We start from the raw sequence: 16,941 nt of genomic DNA, 5'->3' as shown, positions 1-16,941 counted from the left end.
AATAGGTTTTGCTATTTGTTCATAAGTTTCTGCATCCGGTCCTCCAACAACTCTGAATTTCCCTTCCCTAGGCCTTGGAGCCTGTGATTCCCTCCCCATCTTGTTACCTGTCCTCTTGTCCAGGGCCTTCTTGGGCCTTCTTGATCTGCTCAGGAGTCCCTGCTAAGGGCTCTTGCAGCTTCTCTGATGGCGGCACTTGCTGTTTGGTGGAGGGGGGCGGGGTGGGGGGGGGTGGAAGGGTCTCGAGGTCAGCTCTGCGCACCCAGTACGTCTGTGGAGTGGGCACATGGGCTCTCCTGGGGATGGGCTGGTGGCGCGCGTGCCCATTTCTCCCATGCGGAAGACAGAGGTCGCCAGCATTAGCCGCCCACCGGTGCAAGGCCCCCACAGCTGGGCACCACGGGCTGATGGCGGGTCTGTGTGTCTCCCCCCACAGGACAGATGGACACCTTCAGCACCAAGAGCCTGGCCCTCCAGGCCCAGAAGAAGCTCCTGAGCAAGATGGCCTCCCGGGCAGTGGCGTCCGCCTTCATCGACGACACCAGCAGCGAGGTGCTGGACGAGCTGTACCGCGCCACCAAGGAGTTCACCCGCAGCCGCAAGGAGGCCCAGAAGCTGGTCAAGAACCTGGTCAAGGTGGCAGTGAAGCTGGGCGTTCTGCTGCGCGCCGGGCAGCTGGGCGCCGAGGAGCTGGCGCGGCTACAGCGCTTGCGGCAGCAGGCGCGCCGTCTGGCCATGACTGCTGTCAGCTTCCACCAGGTGGACTTCACCTTCGACAGGCGCGTGCTGGCCGCCGCCCTGCTTGAGTGCCGGGACCTGCTGCACCAGGCGGCTGGCGCACACCTAACCGCCAAGTCCCACGGCCGCATCAACCACGTGTTCGGCCACCTGGCCGACTGCGACTTCCTGGCGGCCCTCTACAGCCCCGTGGAGCCCTACCGCTCCCACCTGCGCCGGATCTGCGACGGCCTCACCCGGATGCTGGATGAGGACAGCATATGATGACCTCCGACCCCGCTGCGGTTGCCTGCGGGGGGGCGGGGCTCGAAGTGGGGCGGAGCTAACCCTTTCCTTCCTATCTGACTCTGGCCAATCACCCCTCCTCCAACACATACACACAGGTGACTGCAGCTCCAAGGACCCGGGTCCCCTGTCCTCGGGCCCAATCTCACCGGGCTCGGAGCCCGGCTCAGTCTGCCTGTGCCTGCGGCCTCCCCCAGGCACCTGGAGACCTCTGCCTGCTGTGGCACCATCTGAACAATGCCCCTTGAGCCACTGTCTGTACCCCTCAAATCACTGGGTGTCTCTGACAGCTGGGGGCTTCTCACTTCAGTGTTGCTTGGGCTTTTTCATTCCCGCAGAGAGGGTTACAGGGAACCAAGAGGGGGTGTTACAGAGTGAGCTGTAACCTCCCATTTCCCAGATGGAAGTCCTAACCCCTGGGACCTGTGAATATGACCTGATCTGAAAATAGGGTGATTGCTGATGTGATTGGTTGCAGTGAGTTCATATTGGAGCTGGGCAGCCCCTAATCCACATGACTGGGTCCTTTTGAGAAGGGGACATGTGGAGACAGTCTCAGAGGGAGAATGCTATGTGAAGGTGGAGGCAGAGACTGGGCGGATGTGTCTACAAGACAAGGAATGCCAAGAGCTGCAAGCCAGCACCAGAAGCTGGGAGAGAGCCTGGGACACCGGCCAGGCCCACACCTTGATGTTGGGCCTCCCGAGCTGAGCAAACAAGCTTCCGTTGTGTCAGCCTCCCAGGCTGGGCACTTTGCTCCGCACCTTAGGAAATGAGGCCAGGGAGCCGTGGTGAGAGCTGTGGTGGGCTCAGGCCTACTGGCGAGGATGCCCCTCTGTCTGCTTGGCATCGTGGCCCTGACTCCCAGGAGGGAGGGGTTGGAGTGCACCTCTGATGGGAGGCCGTCGGGAAAGCCATCTTAGACGCATGCCTGTTTTTAAAGGATCATTTCATATTTGGGAAACAAATACACATAACACTTGTTTTTATGACAGGCCTCAGAGACAAAGCTCAACAAACCTTGGCTTTGGCAACACCCAGCAGGTGGGACAATGCTTAACTTGGGGCACGGATGGACACGTGGGGGTGTGGGGAGGTATTTGCAATTTGGTCAGAAGTGGGCAGAGGTTTTAAAAGATTGCAAACCCTGCTGCAGGTCTGGCTGTGTCCGGTTGTTCTGAGCACCCTGGGGGGAGGGGGGAACTGTGTCCGTTTCTGTAGAACCTGGTCTGCTTAGGGGAAACGTTGCCAACAGGAGGTCCGCAGGCCATATTAGGTGAGACGATGGGTTTGCTTAGCCTCAGTGTTTGAAACATTTGGAATTAGTTGCCAACACCTGAAACCAAGGAAATTGCATGTCCCAATCTATCAATAGATCATGAAAACTGTAGAAAACCTACCTGTACTGCCCACTGGTGAAGCTGCAGAGGTGGCCCATCTTTGCTCCGCCACAGTCCTCACCACTCCCTTTTGCCTCTCCATGCCATGCTGGGCTGGCTGGTACAGTAGGACCCCAGATCCAGGGCAGCATTTCTGTTTGGTTTCAGCTGCCTTGAAAAAGCCAAAGGCTTCCACCCAATAGTCAGCTGTTCCCCTACCTTCCACTTCCAAGGCAAACTTCCCCTCTTCTTGTGTGCCAAGAGACAGATCCTCCAATTCAAGAGCAAATGTGTATTTTGATTACACCAAGAAGCCCCAGATGAAATCCTTTGCCCTCTGCTCTGCTGGCTGAAGGACATTCATGTGACAAGGCTTTGGACTTGTTGTCTTGACTCTTTTCATACACTTGAGATTTAATTTAGAAAAAAAAAAAAGAACTGGGACTTCCCTGGTGGTCCAGTGGCTAAGACTTACGCTTCCAATGCAGGGCGCCCGGGTTCAATCCCTGGTCAGGGTACTAGATCCCACATGCCACAACAAAGACCTGGTGCAGCCAAATAAATAAAAAGAATTTTTAAAAAAAGAACCAAAGAGAACTATGTAAATAAAAGCATCTTATAGCTTTTTCTCACCTGCCCGGGGTTTCTACCTATTAAAAATCAAGGTTGGGGTCTTCCCTGGTTGTCCAGTGGTTGAGAATCTGCCTTCCAATGCAGGGGACACAGCCTCCATCTGCGGTCCAGGAACTAAGATCCCACCTGCTACGGGGCAACTTAAGCTTGAGCGTGGCAATGAAGACGCAGCACAGCCAAAATAAAAAAAGAAAAGAACTCCAGGTTGCACACAAATGTTATAGGTTTGCAGCCTACTGGCAGGCTTTATTCCTGCTGAGCTTGATGACAGCCTAGCAGCGGTGGCAGAGCTTGGCTTTGGCAGCCCAGAGGTGGCTCGGTCCTGCTCCTCATCGTGACCTGGGGCCGGGCGGCTCTGCTCACCAGGCCCTTGGGGTAGAGGGGAGGCTTCTTTGTGTCCAGAGATGCTCCGCCCTGCCCCGCCACATCACACCCACCACTCTGCATCTCTGCCAGCGCCCAGGATGTGGAAGTGGTAAGTGATTCCCAACTGAACATATAAAAATTAATATTCCTCTTGGCTGGGGTCTGGCCCTCACGCAGCTCAGGGCCCAGGGAGCACCACTGCCTCTGCCTGTGTCCTGCTGCCTAGTTTCTGCAGGCAGCCTCGGGGAAGCATCTCCTGGGCCCTGTTGAGACCTGCAGGTTGCCATGCTCGGTGGAGCGAGCATCCCCTAGGACATGTGTGCGTCCAGAGCTGCTCTGGACTTGTGTGCTGTCCAGCGGGCAAGACAGGACAGAGGACGAGATGGTTGGATGGCATCACCGAATCAACGGACGGGAGTTTGAACAAGCTCCAGGAGACGGTGAAGGACAGGGAAGCCTGTCATGCTGTGGAACGTGGAGTCGCAAAGAGTCGGACATAACTGAGCAACTGAACAAAAAGAGAGCTGCTCCTGAAGTGGCGCAGGTCGTGTGCATTTGACCACTGAGGCTGCTGCTTCTTTCCTCAAGTCCTGTGGGCCCAAGGTCCCTGTCAGTCACTGGTTCTGAGTGCAGCTGTTCTTCTTGCCTGCGCCTCCCTTGGAATGGCTCCTACACCAGTAGTGCTGGAGCCCTGGGGCTGGACCCCATGCCCTTGGTCAGCCGGCTGCTTCTCTGGCTGGCGGGGTCCCAGCAGCACCTGACTCCTTGATCGCACGAGGGGCGGGCCAGGTGAGTGACAGACACAGAGAGGCCTCAGCCAGCCCAATGCGGTGATTCTGATCATCAAGGACCCGACTCACAGCCACAGGTTTCTTTCCTCCTGGTCAGAGGCCAGGCAGACAGTCCACTGGGGGTCAGACTCCCAGGCCCTGCTGCTAGAACTGGCTGAGGCATTTGGGGATTTCATTTATTTATTTTTGTTTGCCTGGGGTGTTTCATTATTTTTTTTAAGTCACCGAGTTTGCAATCCAGCTTCAAAAAAAATAAGCAGAGCCAACTATAGGGTGCAGAACAGTTGATCTGGGAACTTCCCTGGTGGTCCAGTGGTTAAGACTCCACACATCCAAAGCAGGGGACGCTGGTTCAATCCCTGGTTGGGAAAGTAAGATCCCACATGCCATGCCAAAAATAAAAAGAGCCAGGCTTCCCCAGTGCGTTCCCCTTCGGCTAGGAGTGGCCCCACAGGTGAGGCCATGTGAGCCTTGGTGAGGCTGCCTTGGGTCCGGCACGTCTGCGCCTGTAGGAAAGTCCTGCCAGAAGGTTCCCTCTGCCCGGGGGTGACTCAGTTCGCCTGTCTTCAGCAGCAAAGGACAGTAGGGGACCCCGGCCCTGCAAGCCCAGCCAGTGGGGGGGCACCAGTGCCGGACGCCAAGACTGTGGGTGCTTTTTAGTTGCCTTATTTATTTAAATATGAAAGAACATTTCATTTCTGCCCAGTCTGAAAGTTGGTCCCCTGGGGAGTGAGAAGGCGGCTGGTGTGGGATCACAGGCGGCGGGGGGCTCCCCCGCAGAACATCCTGGAGCCTGGCCTGATCCCAGTGGGTAGGAGGGGATGCTCTGGCTTCAGAAAAGCCATGATCCCGGGAGACGCCCCCCCTGGCCCCCCACCATGTGTCCTGATGCCTCTTCTGATGAGAAGAGCTGTGGGTCTCAGACCCACAATCTTCGGGGTGAGGGAAGGTGGGAGCCAGGTGAGTCCTAGCCCTCCAGACTCCACTCTGGGGCCTTAGCTGTCCTCCAAATGGGGCAACGTCAGCTGGGACAGAAAACCAAGAGCCCCCCAATCCCACCTAGAAAACAAGCACTGGGCCCTCTTGGGGTCCAGCACCTTGTGTGGAGAGGAGCCACCCTCAGAGGGGCTTCAGGTCACAGTTCGCTGCGTGTTGCCTTGGCCACGATCACCAGCTTGGACAGCTCAGCCTTGAAGGCCCCAGGCCTGTGGGACACTGCAAAGGAAGAGACCCTGGGTTGGTGCTCGCCTCTGCAAGGCCTCTGGGTCCTGAGTTGGGGGGTGGGGTGGGGGCAACGATGGGGGCAGGGCAGGGGAGGGGCCTCCAAGTGGACTCCATAAGGAAAGGCTCCTGGCCCTGAGAGGCTTATGGGTGATGGACAGGGGAAAGGTGGGGAAGTCGAGGGCCTGTCTGGAGGGCAACGAGAGGCCATGGGAGAGGCTGAGGTGGGAAGAGCTGTGATCACTTCAGCCACGTTGAGAATAGGTGAGGGTCGGAGGTTTGCCCTGGCAAACTTGTCTGGCCGTGCCCTGCTCTGCAGCCCCAGCCTGTCTCCCACTCCCTGTCTATCCTCCCCATTGGCACTTCCTGGGGCTCAGGGTCTGCCAGCATCCCAGGCCCCTCTGTCCTTGATCTACACTCGGAACAGGCCCTGTGCCCTGGAGGACCTGAGGGCAGGGCGGGCCTCCTTCCAGGCCCTCCTAAAACCCCCAATCACACTACCACCTTCCCTCCCCTCCCACTTTCCACTGTGGTGCCTGGTGGCACCCATGGCCACATGGGTTCCTCATCTCACTTCTCCCCTGTCCCTCAGGACTCTCAGGCTCCCTGACTCAGCTCAACTCCACATCCACTGTCTCACTCACTCATCCCCCATTGCTCTCACCCCTCCGAGCCCCAACTCTAGCACCTACTCTTTCTGCTCTGCATTTGGCCTGCATGGCGGTAGCTGAACAGGGGTCAGAGGCCACAGGGGTCTCGGAGCCTCAGGACGTGACCCCCGGCCTCTCCCGTCACGTGGCACACACGAGGTCCCAACTTCGATGCCTGAACCTGTCACAGGGCCCAGGACGCCCCCTCCCCCACACCCCACGGTGGAGCTGAGCAGACTTCACACCCTCTGTTCTCTGCAAGGGATGGGCCAAGCGTGCCTGCCACCTGTAAGCAAAAAGTGGCTTCTACGTTTATAAACAGAAAGGGAAAATGGCATCCTGTGATACGGGAATGTAGTATGACATTCACATGTCAGTGTTCACAGAACAAGGTCTCATTAGCATGCAGCCACCACATGCGCTGATGAGTGGGTCATGCCTGCCTTGGCCCTGCGGGGGCAGGCCGAGTTATTTCAGAGGGGGTGTTTGCCCCTAAAGCCGAAAATATTTACCAGGTGGCCCTTTTTACAGGAAGGATAGGCGCCTCCTCTCACCAGTGGCCCCTGGATCGACCCCTCATGGGGGTCTTGTCCCCTCTCTCACCTTCCCTGCTGGAGAACCTGGGTTACAGCCCCACAAACTCCTCCACCTACCTGCTGTTTTGGTCACCTCAAACTCCTCATTTTTCAGGGGAACGTCGCTCTCTTTCTCAAAAGCAGCTTTCGACTGAAAGGGAACAAGTGGAAACTTTTCTAATCAGGAAAGAACACGGCTCGGTTTGCTTCCTGGAGCAACAGAGACGACAGACTCGAGATGCTTTTTTAAGCACAGAAAAGAGAATCCAGTGGAAGTAGCGGGTTAATCCACTTACGAGACCGTCAGCTGGCTTCAAACCTCATGCCTTGCTGCAAATCCGAGGAGGGAGGCATCTAATTCAGTTTTTCCCTTTAGCTGATGTATGGAAATGGCATACAAGCATGGCTGTCTCTTGAATGTAATTTTTAAAAATCAGAACTGTGTCTTTCTCAGATCAGTTAGAGTAATGGAGTTTTACAGTAAGAATAGATTACTTTAGACACAATTTTGTGGTTGTAGTTTGGTCGCTAAGTCGTGTCTGACTCTTGCGACCCCATAGACTATAGCCTGCTAGGCTCCTGTTCTTTAAGAAGTGGAGATTCCCAGGTGGTGCAGGGGTAAAGACTCCACCTGCCAATGCAGGAGAGGTAAGAGATGTGGGTTCAATTCCCTGAGTTGGGAAGATCCCCTGGAGGAGGGCATGGCAACTCACTCCAGTATTCTTGCTTGGAGACTCCTCATGGACAGAGGGGCCTGGCAGGCTACAGTCCATGGGGTTCCAAAAGATATGGACATGACTGAGTGATGGAGCATGAATGCATGCAAAGAAGAGACCCAAGAGAGTGATGAATTAACAGACTGATGGTCAGTCTGATGTGTCAACTGGGAGGAGCCATGGTAGCGTTAGGCAATCAGACCCTGGTGGGGGCTGCTGGGGGGGCCACTGCTGTGACAGAGGTTCATCCTGAGCTGACTTTAAGTCAAAGAGATGGTCCTTGATGACCTGGGGATGCCTAGGGGAAGAGCTGAGGCTTCCCTGGACGAAACCCCGCCAACAGCCAGGCCCCCACAGCGGAAGCCAGTTCCTACAGTGAATCTCTCATGTCTGTCTCTTGTTGGTTCTGCTTCTTGGGTTGATAAAGTAGTTTTCACACTGTTCCTGACTCAGATGCAGAAGCAGGCATGGGCTCTGCAGAGTGGCTGGGCTCTGAAGGGGGTTGTGGAGGTCAGGAGCATGGCAGAAGGTGCTGGCAGAGCTGTGAACCACAGGTCACTGGCGCCAAAGGATGTGGGGCCCTCCCAATACCAGTGAGCCTGCCCCCTGGGCCCACTTCTGCCCTATCCCCAGGGCTGAGCCCCCCTGCCTCCTGGCTTCCTGCCAGCTTGGCCAGCAGGGGACATAAGTGGGAGGCTGGTAAAGCCTTACTGGAGGAAGACCAGTCTCTAGGGGCCAACTGGGATCCCCTCTGGGTACTGCAACCTGCGACCCCCAGGCCTCCTTCTAAGGGCTTGGTATCCATCTCCTCATTATTGCCACCTCCTCACCCCCAACCTGGGGGTTGTCAAGGCACAGTCCATGGTGGGCCAGCCAGACAGCCCCCAGTCTGGGCAACACTCACGTAGGCCATGCCGTACTCGATCTCGGCACCCCGCACCTCTGCCTTGAACTGTGTGAAGTACAGGTAGGACTTGCCCTGGGGCCTGCGAAGAAAGGTCGGGAGACAGATCAGCCTGGGTCTACGTGTCCTCCATTCCCTAAGAATCTACTTGGGGATTCCATTTTTGGGAAGGACAGACTGGGTGCCCTCAACATGATTTGCTCTTTGCCAGAACATTCTTCCAGCTCCATGATGGACAAGCCTCTTCCCTTTCTGCACGGGAGCTATTTGAGGACAGGAACACTTGCGTCCATTTGCTGAGCACTTCTCATCCCCTGGACAACATCCTAGGTTTGCAGTGGGGGCGGGGCAGGGTGACATCCCCAGAGGGTGAGAAGTACAGTGGTTACCTAGGTAGCAGAGGAGGGTGCTTACAGCTGAGTGTGCCCCTAAGGGGGTGCTGCTGGGTGGGTCAGCTAAGAGGCAGCAGGATGAGGACCCTGCTCTGGGCCTGTGTGGCCCAAGTCTGCCCACCTGGAGGGCTGGCACTCCCAAGTCCATGTGAGATGGTGGTCTACAGGCAGGGGGATGCAGCTTGGATGACTAACCTGTAATGAGGGGGCCCCACCCCAGCTCCTCTCCTCTAGATGCTTTCCTCTGAGGCCAGGAAGGGGCACAGACAGGCTCTCAACAGGGCTGGTGGTGGCACGTTGAGGACATGGGGCTCCCACCCTCACACTACTCGGTACCCTGGAGTGGGGTACTGCTGTAAGGTACCTCGCAGGAGACGGGGACTGTGCACTGAGGCCAGCACACATTTTCTTAATTAAATGTCACCCTCCCTGTTCTCTATCATATCCCATTTCTTGATCTGTCCCCTGCATTGACCCCGGTCCCTGAGGGTGAGAGCGTAGCTGGGAATTCTGCTGTGTCGGACACGTGTCGATGCTTGAGAAATCGGTCCTGTGGGACCTCTCTGGAAGTCCAGTGATTAAGAATCCACCCGCCAATGCAGGGGATGCCGGTTCGATCCCACATTCCATGGAGCAACTGAGCCTGTGTGCCACAAGAGAAGCCCCCGCACCGTAACAAAGATTCTACATGCAGAAACTAAGACCCAACACAGCTAAATTAAAAAAAAAAAAAAAAATCAGTTCTGCTCGGGCGATCCATTCCAGGCCATGGGGCCCAGAGGAGAAGGGCCAGGATCCGATGACACTGCAGCCCCTCAGGGGGCTGAGCGCCTCCTTCTCAGGCTCCTCGAGCTGGGCTCCAGGCCGTGGGGTTACGAGAAGGGTGGGCATGGTGTCAGCCCCAGGGCGGGAGGTTAAGCCCTTGAATGATGAATGTAACTGAGGGTGATGAAGAAGGGGGCGGCGTCTGGGGACTGCGGCCACTGCCTGAACGCTCCTGCCCCCCGCCCCCCAACCCCCTCTTGGCCTCAGTGTCAACGTGATCTCCTGGAGAGCCCTCCCAGGGAGCTCTCCACACCCCAGAGGATCGCAGGACTCTGTGGGCCGCCTAGAGCAAAGGTGCCTCATCTGAGGAGGGGGAGATCCCACCCCCAGGACCCTGGCTTACCTCCAGATGGTGCAGGTAAAGTGCTGGTGGTCTTCGCTGGTCCCCAGACTCATCTGCCACTTCTGGGGAGAGAGGACAGCAGGTCAACCCAGGACACGCAGCCTCATCATCACGTACACAGCCCGCAGCACACCGGGAATGAACCCCGATGTCTACTCTGGACTTGGGGTGTTGATGTGTCAGTGCAGGGTCACTGGCCCTCACAAATCCAAGTGGCTGCACTCTGATCAGGGGTGATGGGTGAAGGGAACGGGGATACGGGAAATCCCTGGGCCTCCTGCTCAATTTTGCTGTAAAAAATAAAGCCGGTTGGGAAAAATAAAAACAAAAATAAAAGAAGGAAAGACTGTATGCTCATGCTTGCTTGTGTAAGTGCAGAGCAGTTCTTAGAGAAGATGCAAGACTGTGATAACCAAGGCGACACGCAGGACGTGGGTGGAGGCTGGGCAGATGGAAGGTGCCGGAGAGCTTTTCATGTTTTGTTTTTTTTCTTTTCTCTTTCTGAATGACATGTATTAGCTTTTTAAAAAAATTTAATTAAGAAAATAATACTTTAGGGACTTGCCTGGTGGACCAGTACTTAGGTCTTTGTGCTTCCACTGCAGGGGCACAGGTTTGATCCCTGTGAGAACTAGGATCCCACATACCACTCGGTGTGGCCAAAACATTTTTAAAATGAATAATAATACTTTATGATGGTTCCAAAACACACCACTACCAGTTTATTCTCATTTTCAGGGCCTCCAAAAAGTTGGCCAAATGCAAGGTCTGGTGGCCTGAGGTGTTTCTGAGCTTTGCTAGTAAAATGAGAGTGTCTTGTCTTTCCGAAAGAGTAAAGATGGACTCCAATCGCTGATAATTTGTTTTAACACTAGAGCTTTTCCACTAATAAAAACAAGGCCATTTTTATGTTAATTATGATGGGAGTAAATGGTCACTTATAAGCTTTCTGCCTGCAGCATGAAGGCCGGAGCCAATTACTTAGGTGGGGCAGGCAAGGCAAGTGGACCCATATATTTATTTTCTATTTAAAAACTACTGGGACTTCCCTGGGGGTCCAGTGGTTAAGACTCTGCACTTCTACTGCAGGGGGTGTGGATTTGATCTCTGGTCGGCAAACTAAGAACCCTCATGCTGCACGGTGCGGCCAAAAAATAAAATTGAACAAAAAACCAGAAAAAAAACTCCTGCCCACAGTTTCAAGGGCTCACAGTTTTATGCTGTGAAATATACCTGGGATGGTCTTCCATAGCTCTTAAAAGTTCCATGACAGGCAAATCTTTAAACTTTTTTTTTTTTAAGACTATGAAAGCAAACTAAATTAAAACCAAGAGTTTCTTAGCAATACAGCCAACCTCCCTCTGAGTGGTTTGTTAAACAAATTTGACTGTGGTCTTGAGGCTGCAGGCTAGGGTGGGCGGTAGGCGCCCTTGGTGAGGCTCATATTTTGGCATCAGATACGCACATAAGGGTGTGTTTTGGGGTAGCCTGTTCAGATGGAGCCTCTGTGACCTTCTTCAGGAGGCTGGGGAGATCACGATCTAAGTGACCAGGTGTAAGTGATACACGTAAATGGTCACTGCTGTTGTTTTTCATTAAGATATATTGATAAGTAACAGATGGTGAAATGGACCTATTTGTGTATTTTTTAAAGATTTTTTTATGTAGACCATTTTTAAAGTCTTTATTGAATTTGTTACAATATTGCTTTTGTTTTATGTTTTGGTTTTTTGGTCAGGAGGCATGTGGGATCCTAGTTCCCCAACCAGGGATTGAACACTCACCCCCTGTATTGGAAGGCGAAATCTTAACCAGGATCACCAGGGAAGTCCCTGTGTCTGTTCTGAGTTACCCAACTGCGACACAGATCCGTTCTGTCTCTGCAGTTGTCTATTCACCATCCCTGTGGAGTCAGTCCCTTCCTGCAAATTCCCAGTAATCACTGATCTGCTTTATCCTCATAGTTGTGCCTTTGCACAATGCCACCTGAGTGGAATCACAGCCGCGGTCTCCTGAGTTGGTCAGTCTCACTCTGCCTAACACATGTCTGATTAATCTGAGTGGTTGCATGTGTATCAACAGTTCACTTACCTTTAATAGCTTTACTGAGAAACAGTTTATATAATACACAATATGCTCTTTTTAATTGCACATTTCAGTGTTTCCTAGTACTTTCAGAGCTGTGCAACCATCACCTGTATAGCCACTCCCTTTTCCCGGGGATCTTCCCTGCCCAGGGATCAAACCCAGGTCTCCTGCATTGCAGGCAGATTCTTTGCTGTTTGAGCCACAAAGGAAACCCCTACCTAATTCTCACCATCCCCCAAAGAAGTCCTAAACCCATGAGCAGTCACCCCCACTCTCTCCCCCAAGCCCTGACAACCAGGAAACCACCGTGTCTGTGGATCGGCCTGTTCCGGACGTTTCCCATCAGTGGAATCACACCCTGTGTGCCCTTCTGTGCCTGCTTCTCTCACTGACCATTGTGTTCTCAGGATCTGTCCACATAGTAGCGAGCGTCTGGGCCTCACCCCTTTCCATTGCAGAGTGATGTTCCTGTGTGTGAAGGACCATGCTGTGCTCATTCATCACCTGTTGAGGGACACTTGGGTGGCTTCCACTTGTTAGCTATGACGAAATCACACTGCTCTGAACAGTCACGTGCGAGCTTTGTGTGGACTTAAGTTCTCATTTCTAACAGGCGGATACAGAGGATCCAGTGGGCTGTTTCCTGCCAACAGGGCAGTGGGCCAGCAGCCAGAGAGCCGGTGGGTCACACTGTCGTGTTCCCGTGCTCCGCTGTGGCCCATGGTCTCTGATGATCATTGTTCTGGCTGGTGCTGCTGGAACAGGTCGTGCTGGATACGTCTGCTCTGAGGTGTTTCCCTCGGGAAGAATTCCCTCATCCGAAATGGAAGAACTGAGCCTGTCGCTGGCTCAGAATTTGTGACCTAGCCACTGTCCCAGGAGTGAGCCTGGCTCTCCCGTGAACTGTCCACCCGCAGGATCCTGTCAGGGAGGCACTGCTGGTGATGCAGGCTGTGTCCTGCCTCAGGGTAGTGGTCAAAGGGCTGCACCTTGGGGACTTCAGTCACATTCCAGTTGAGGGGACCTGGGTCCTCAGCCTTAGGGGCTGCCATGTCCTCGTGTGTGAAGTGGGGGTAATGACAGCCTCCCAGGGTTCTGAAGATGAAACATGATATGTGCCTGGCTTAGCACCGCTCGGGGTGCCTGGTAAACTGCAAGGTGGGTGGGGACATCATGATTTTATTATCCAATGAACTGACCATGGACACAACCATGGGCTTCCCTGGTAGCTCGGATGGTAAAGAATCCACCTGCAATGCAGGAAACCTGGTTTCGTTCCCTGGGTCAGGAAGATGCCCTGGAGAAGGAAATGGCAACCCATGCCAATATTCTTGCCTGGAGAATTCCACGGACAGAGGAGCCTAGTGGGTTACAGTCCATGGGGTAGCAAAGAGTCGGACATGACTGAGTGACTAACAGTTTCACTTTCACAACCAAAGAGGCAGGGAATGCGCTGATGAGGAGAAGGTGCTTTGGGACTAATCAGGAGCCTGAGATGGGGCATGGCTCTACCAAGAGGTATGGACTGGGGTAGAATGTTCTACCACCTGTCACCACCCCACAGTGGACTGGACTGCTTGGAGAAGCAGTGAGGCCTGGAGGTGTCTGAGGGAGCGGTGAACAATCCCAGGATGCCCGTGGTCCTGGCGGCAGGAGGAAGGGCTGCAACAACCCTTGGTTCCATTGGGAAGGGTGTCACCAGGCGTTCACTACATTTCATTACAATACTGTTGCTGGGAGTCATTTACTTTTATTTACAAATCGGATGTATCCAAAATAAGGAAAGTGGATTTCATGTCACTCTTTTATTTTAATTATCTATTTATTTATTTGGCTGCGCTGGGTCTTGGTTGGGGCTTGTGGGATCTAGTTCCCTGACAAGAGATTGAACCTGGGTCTCCTGCATTCGGAGCGCAGAGTCTTAGTCACTGGACCACCAGGGAAGCCCCAACTTCATATCATCCTTGCCCAGTGGCTTTCGCCTTGGGGTAATTTTGTCCTCCAGCAGACACTGAAGGACACTTAGACATTGTCTAAATTCACAGGTTCTAGGAAGTAGGAAGTGGACACATCTATTTTGGAGGACCTCATTCAACTCACTACATTATGTGAAGAATTACCACAAATTTAGTAGCTTAAAAGCATGCCCATTCATTAGCTTATAGCTCTGTAGGTCAGAAGTCTGGGTGTGGCAGGGCTGGGTCCTTTGTTCAGTCTCACAAGCTAAATCAGTGTCAGCCAGGGGCTTCCCTGGTGGTCCAGTGGTTAAGACTCTGCCTTGCAATGCAGGGGATGCAGGTTTGATCCCTGGTCGGGGAACTGAGATCCCACATGCTGCATGGCATGGTCAATAAAAAAAATGAAATAAAAATGGAAGCCAGACTGCATTCCCACCTAGAGATCTGGAGATTGGGGTCCTCTTCTAACTCACCTGGATGTGGTGGGGTTCAGTTCCTTGTGATTGGAGGGGTGAAGCCCTGATCTCCCTGCCACCAGCCAGGGGCTGCTCTGTGCTTCTAGAGGCCATACATCCTACCTCCTCAAAGTCAGCTGTGGTGCTCTGGTGCACTATTCCTGTCTTATGCTTCCAATCTCTCTCATTCTGTCTTCTGCCATCAGCTGGAGAAACCAGCCAGCATGGAACTCGGGACCTCAGTCGCACACGGAAAGGAATTCTGCCAACCACTTAGATCAGTATGGACGAGGGCTCTCCCCAGAGCCTGCAGGTGAGAGCCCAGCCGGACTGACACCTGGATCTTGGCTTTGTGAAGCATCCAGCTGAGCCGACAGGGACTTCTGACCTTCAGAACCGCGGGATAGGTACTTCCTCTGTGGTCCAGTGGATAAGACTATACTCCCAATGCAGGGAGCCTGGGTTCCATCCCAGGTTGGGGAACTAAGATCTCACACACTGTAACTAAGTCCTCGTGCCACAACTACTGAGCCCTCATGCTCCAGAGTCCATGCACCACAATTAGAGAAGCCCATATGCCCCAACAAAGACCCAGGGTAGCCAAAATAAATAACTGGAAAAAAAAAAAAGAATGATGCGATAATAATTGGGCACTGTTTTAAGCTGTTCAGTCCGTGTTACTCAGCACAGAAGATGAACATGATACTGCTCACAGAGGCTCATGAGAATGGCAGATTCAGGTCTCACATCCCTCTTTCTGTCCATATGTCTGTTCACTCTATGGAATTATGAGTAGAATCTGCCATCACCATTGGACTTGAGCACTATCTTTTATTGCTTAGGCAAGAATAGTCCAGTGTCCTCTAGAGAGCAGGTCTGTATGACAATGGATGCTGTCGTACTAAACTACATGGAGTTTTGAACAACTCACCTCATTGGTCCCTCCTTGAGATGCATAGGTGAACACACAGGTATATTTGTCCTAGAGAATTGAAGGGAAAACGTCTCAGTAGCAGATAACTTAGTAGTAGATAGCATTGGAGGTTCAGGGTCTCAGAATGTCCCTCTGAGATCCAGAATCAAGAAGATCCTGCTTTTGAGTATCTACACTCAGAGGAAGGAGGCAGAGTCAGAGCCTTCTGGCTGATGTCCCTGGAGGCCAATATCCTTGGAGGCCAGGAACTTCCCCACCAGCCTCCCCACTTGGGGAGCTTCTGGCTCTGGACAAACAACCCATATGGCTTCCAGAAGGGGAGATCACATCTCCTCCACAACCCACCCATTTAGGAACATGAAATCCGGAAGTAGGGACACCTGCGGTCCATCTCTGCTCCACTGTGGGCCTTGGGCAAGTGCAAAGCTTTCTGTTTCTTCACCTGGAAAATGGGCCTCACATAAAGAGTCTGGCACAATATCGGGTTGTAAGGAAGTAATAAACAAATAATGACTATTGATATCGTTGTTAGAGTGGAAAGCAGGACTGGGAGAGGAAGCAATTTCTCCAACAAGCTGAGGATGGGCTAGACTAGACCTAGGCCTGCTGCCTCTAGATAAAGAGGGTCTGGCCTCAGATTTCAATGAAAAAGATGGGGGACCTTCTGCAATGGAAGAAAAGAGCAACATCTGTCTACTTCCTTCCTGGTCAGAGCTGAGGCAGAACGACCTTCTGTGGGGCCTGGAGGCATATGCCCCAGGGCTTCCTGCTCTCCTCTCCCCACCTCTGCGCCCATCATGCCCTCCAATAAGGAGGGACTCACTTGAGTCTAAACCAGACAATCCTGAAGGAAATCAACCCTGAATACTCATTGGAAGGACGAATGACTGATACTGAAGCTGAAGCTCCAGTACTTTGGCCACCTGGTGTGAAGAGCCGACTCATTAGAAAAGACCCTGATGCTGGGAAAGACAGAATGCAGGAGGAGAAGGGGACGACAGACGACGAGATGGTTGGATAGCATCACTGACTCAATGAACAAGAGTTTGCGCAAAATGCGGGAGATAGTACAGGAAAGGGAAACCTGGCATGTTGCAGTCCATGGGGTCGCAGACTCGGACACAACTGAGCGACTGAAGAACAACACTTGGGTCTGAGGGATGGGGCTGCTTGGGCACGATGGGCAAGTGAGATGAGTTAGGGACTGAGGCTAGTGACCCAGCCCCCTCAAAGAAGCCAGCCCCCAGGAACCTCGCCTCCTCTTCATTCATTCTAGCTTCCCTACCAAGTCCCGCCCCCTAACCTAAGGCCCTGCCCCTACCGGGGCTGCCCTCCTGGTCCCGCCCCCACCGGTCAGCACCCCCTCCCCAGGCCATGCCCCGCCTAGCACCATCCCTCAAGCCCCCGGGGTGTCTGAGGCACGTACCCCAGGGCCCACGTTCTGGGAGAAAGAATGCACCACGCCGCCAGGCCGCACGTCAAACGCCACCGTCGTGGGCTCGGACACCGCCTCCACCGGCCTCAGCGCCACGGCCGCCAGGAGCAACGAGACCCACAAGTTCGCGCCGCCGCTGCCATTCCTTCTTCCGCTGGGCGCTGCCATCTTGGGATCAGGTTCACGGGGGCAGGGACGGCGGACGGAGCGCGGTGAGGGACACGTAGGGAGTCTGGCGGAGGCCACGTCGTCG

At 53.8% G+C, this 16,941-nt stretch overlaps 2 protein-coding genes across 2 annotated transcripts in view; one reads left to right on the top strand and one right to left on the bottom strand.

The window, feature by feature from the left end:
- TNFAIP8L1 (TNF alpha induced protein 8 like 1) overlaps positions 1–5,055 on the top strand; it is a 21,539-nt gene extending 16,484 nt beyond the window's left edge. The window contains exon 2 of the mRNA XM_043911901.1: positions 437–5,055. Coding sequence (XP_043767836.1) covers positions 442–1,002 — 561 coding nt within the window. The 5' untranslated portion in view covers positions 437–441 and the 3' untranslated portion in view covers positions 1,003–5,055. The remainder of the gene's footprint in view (positions 1–436) is intronic.
- Positions 4,843–16,941, bottom strand: MYDGF (myeloid derived growth factor). Its single transcript, XM_043911899.1, has 6 exons — positions 16,680–16,941; positions 15,251–15,301; positions 9,819–9,880; positions 8,259–8,340; positions 6,717–6,789; positions 4,843–5,407 (listed from the first exon to the last, which is right to left on the bottom strand). Exons 1-6 carry the CDS (start codon positions 16,854–16,856, stop codon positions 5,328–5,330), a joined length of 525 nt encoding a protein of 174 aa, XP_043767834.1. The 5' UTR covers positions 16,857–16,941; the 3' UTR covers positions 4,843–5,327.

Source organism: Cervus elaphus, chromosome 9, assembly GCF_910594005.1.
Source record: "Cervus elaphus chromosome 9, mCerEla1.1, whole genome shotgun sequence".
NCBI lineage: Eukaryota > Metazoa > Chordata > Mammalia > Artiodactyla > Cervidae > Cervus > Cervus elaphus.
Note: the sequence above shows the minus strand (reverse complement) of the source record. Positions and strands in the feature narration are given on the sequence as shown.

What these genes read in the sequence shown, in the direction of transcription:
- MYDGF (XM_043911899.1), bottom strand. Translation starts at nt 16,856, where the DNA reads ATGGCAGCGCCCAGCGGAAGAAGGAATGGCAGCGGCGGCGCGAACTTG. An exon ending in TTTACCTGCACCATCTGGAG is followed by an intron (nt 8,341 to 9,818) that starts GTAAGCCAGGGT and finishes CTTTCTTCGCAG; the next exon opens with GCCCCAGGGCAAGTCCTACC. An exon ending in TCGAGTACGGCATGGCCTAC is followed by an intron (nt 6,790 to 8,258) that starts GTGAGTGTTGCC and finishes GTTCCCTTTCAG; the next exon opens with TCGAAAGCTGCTTTTGAGAA.